The 2,691-nt window shown below is 45.5% G+C and overlaps 1 protein-coding gene across 1 annotated transcript; it reads left to right on the plus strand.

Annotated features, from left to right (window-relative positions):
• Positions 1-666: 666 nt before the first annotated feature.
• Positions 667-2,420, plus strand: LOC147434701 (chlorophyll a-b binding protein P4, chloroplastic-like). The gene is made up of 3 exons (XM_086491150.1): positions 667-1,000; positions 1,621-2,036; positions 2,219-2,420. The coding sequence occupies exons 1-3, from the start codon at positions 795-797 to the stop codon at positions 2,356-2,358; spliced, it is 762 nt and encodes a 253-aa protein (XP_086347276.1). The 5' UTR covers positions 667-794; the 3' UTR covers positions 2,359-2,420.
• Positions 2,421-2,691: the final 271 nt, after the last annotated feature.

The raw sequence follows: 2,691 nt of genomic DNA on the forward strand, positions 1-2,691 counted from the left end.
GCGAAAAAGGTAGGAATTTTTACTACAGTATAGTAGGCAAGGTAATGCTTCGAAGGCAAGCTGAAGGTTGAGCTGTAGTAGCAGGTGATCCACGAGCAATAGTTGGTGGCTGGAAGGTGCTGGTGGTTGACTACCGGCTACGCCAACAGTATGGGGCGCTACCCTCCAGGTAAAGGGCCCTCAAATTCCCCAATGGCCATTTAAACGGACCACCCTTTAAAGGGCCTATGGGGGAGCCCTCTTAGTAAGTTTAGTTTGACTCTTTAGCTTTCCAGATTTCATCACGACTACTTTTGAGTTAATTCAAATAAGTAATGCCACTAATATTCAACAAGTAGGGGGACCCGGCTCTAAATATGCTGAAAATAAAGTTTGATCTGCAAAACATTCTGCTTAAGAATTGCCCAAAAAACAACACGAGTGCTTGTGAGTGGTGCACTTTGCAATTTTCGCATCAGGTATGAGCCACGAAAAAAAAAAAAAGCTCTAGGTATGAGCACGAAAAATAGCAGGGGACCGGGGAATTTTGCAGAAATATCTGGGTTCTGGAGGATAGAAAATGCGGATAGGGACCGGACGAATGAGATTGGAGGAGACAGAATGCGAGGGCCATACTTGCTACGCAGCCACCACAAGTTTACGCGGGCCTAGCTCAAGAAATAGAGGGAGATTGGATTTCTCGGTCAGTGCCGTTGCTTCTTCTTCGTCACGACTGTTGGGGAGGTAGCTTAAGCTTAGGCTGTCTTTGTTTGGGCAGTTGCACATCGTAGAGCGGCTCGCGACAGGTCGTGGATATGGCAGCCATGCAGGCAACCCTGGGTGTTTCTAGCCCCTCTTCTCTCTGCAAGTCTTCCTTCCTGGCCGGTTCTAGCTCTTCCCGCCTCTTGCGCTCTGCCGGTTGTGGAAGCCTTTTCGCCCCTTCATGGAGGTCTCTCAAGGTCGAGGCCAAGAAAGGAGAGTGGCTTCCGGGCCTCGCCTCGCCTGCCTACCTCGACGGCAGGTCGGTGCAATTCTGTTTTGAAGTAGTGCTCCTTTTTTATGAGTAATTTCTGTGATGACTGGACAGTGTGATAAAGGGTTGCATAAGCACTAGTGAATTTATTGAGGGGGAATGTGTTGATTAGGCGGCTTCTGGTTCGTGTGTGCAAGGGGTTTATCACAAGAAGATTTAGAAATTTTCTCATGTAGGAAAATGGAGTCTTTTTCAGTGTTTTTCCTACAATGCATAATATTATGAGCTTCTGCTCGTGAGGCACCACATACCTAGCTAGGTATGATTGGGGGCAGGTGACCACCGACCCCCCCACCGGGCCGGCGGTCCCCTGCCCCCAATCGTACCTAGCTAGGTATGCAGTCCCTCCCTCGTAGAAGCTCATGATGTTGATATAAGTCACAATGTGAGAATTATTGTGAGAATCTGTCCAAAATTTCTTGTGTATATATGTTGCACAAGCACATGGTATGTCCATCAATTTGGTCATGACTAGGGGTTGTGTACTCAGTGGTGGTTTTGCTGGGAATGATGAGTTGACGGTAGTTGCTCACACATGATGGTGTGTTTGTGCATCATGCTATTGCAGTCCTTATTGCTCAGGGCAATGTGTATTTTTCCTATTGCAGTTTGCCTGGTGACAATGGCTTTGACCCTCTTGGTCTTGGCGAAGATCCGTCAAACCTCAGGTGGTTCGTCCAGGCTGAGCTCCAAAATGGCAGATGGGCCATGCTTGGGGTCGCTGGTATCCTCATCCCAGACCTACTCACTAAAATTGGCATCCTTAATGTGCCAGCATGGTATGATGCTGGTAAAGCGACATACTTTGCACCTGCCTCTAGCCTGTTTGTGATTGAGATAATTCTTTTCCACTATGTGGAAGTTAGAAGATGGCAGGATATCAAGTTCCCAGGAAGTGTCAATGCAGATCCCTTCAACCCTCAACTCACTCTTCCACCCGGTGAGGTTGGATACCCTGGTGGAATTTTCAATCCATTAAACTTCCCAGCATCTTTTGAGTACAAGGAGAAAGAGATTGCCAATGGTATGTTCATGGGTTAATTCTACTTTCCATTGCTGTTGTTTTTGCTGTGCAATTAGGTTATTTCTAATGTATGTTGTTAGTTCAAAATTCTTAAAAGAAAGAGAAGTTAAATTGTTAGCTGTGTGGAGGGTTCTATGTAGCTGAAGCTATGGTCTAATGATTTTGTCTTGTTCTTTCCACAGGCCGCCTTGCCATGTTGGCCTTCTTGGGATTCCTGGTGCAGCACAACTTAACAGGAAAGGGCCCGCTTGATAACTTGTTTGCGCACATTGGCGATCCTCTCAACAATACCATTGTTCAGACCCTGCAGGGGCGCTTGTAAAATATTTGTTAGTGTATGATATGTTTTATTATTATGTAAAATTGCTGCCAAATCTTGCTCTATTGTGGTGTTTCTTACCTTACTATTCAGGTAAGGAATAATTGTGTCCTTGAGATAGCAATGTATGGAGAAAGTAATGTTGGTCTGTTGATTGCCAAGCAAACATACATGGCAGAAAATGGCTGGACTTTTGTGAAAGTATAAGGGTGTGTATATCTGTAATAAGCTGTGGACTTTTGTTGAATTGATAGTATCATCTGCTTTTTTTGAGGGGTAAGAGTGCCTTGTGGGTTAGGTCTTATGTACGGCTACCTATCTTTCTTGAAAGGGGGT

Source organism: Adiantum capillus-veneris, chromosome 19, assembly GCF_014529385.1.
Source record: "Adiantum capillus-veneris isolate H3 chromosome 19, ASM1452938v2, whole genome shotgun sequence".
NCBI classification, from domain to species: domain Eukaryota; kingdom Viridiplantae; phylum Streptophyta; class Polypodiopsida; order Polypodiales; family Pteridaceae; genus Adiantum; species Adiantum capillus-veneris.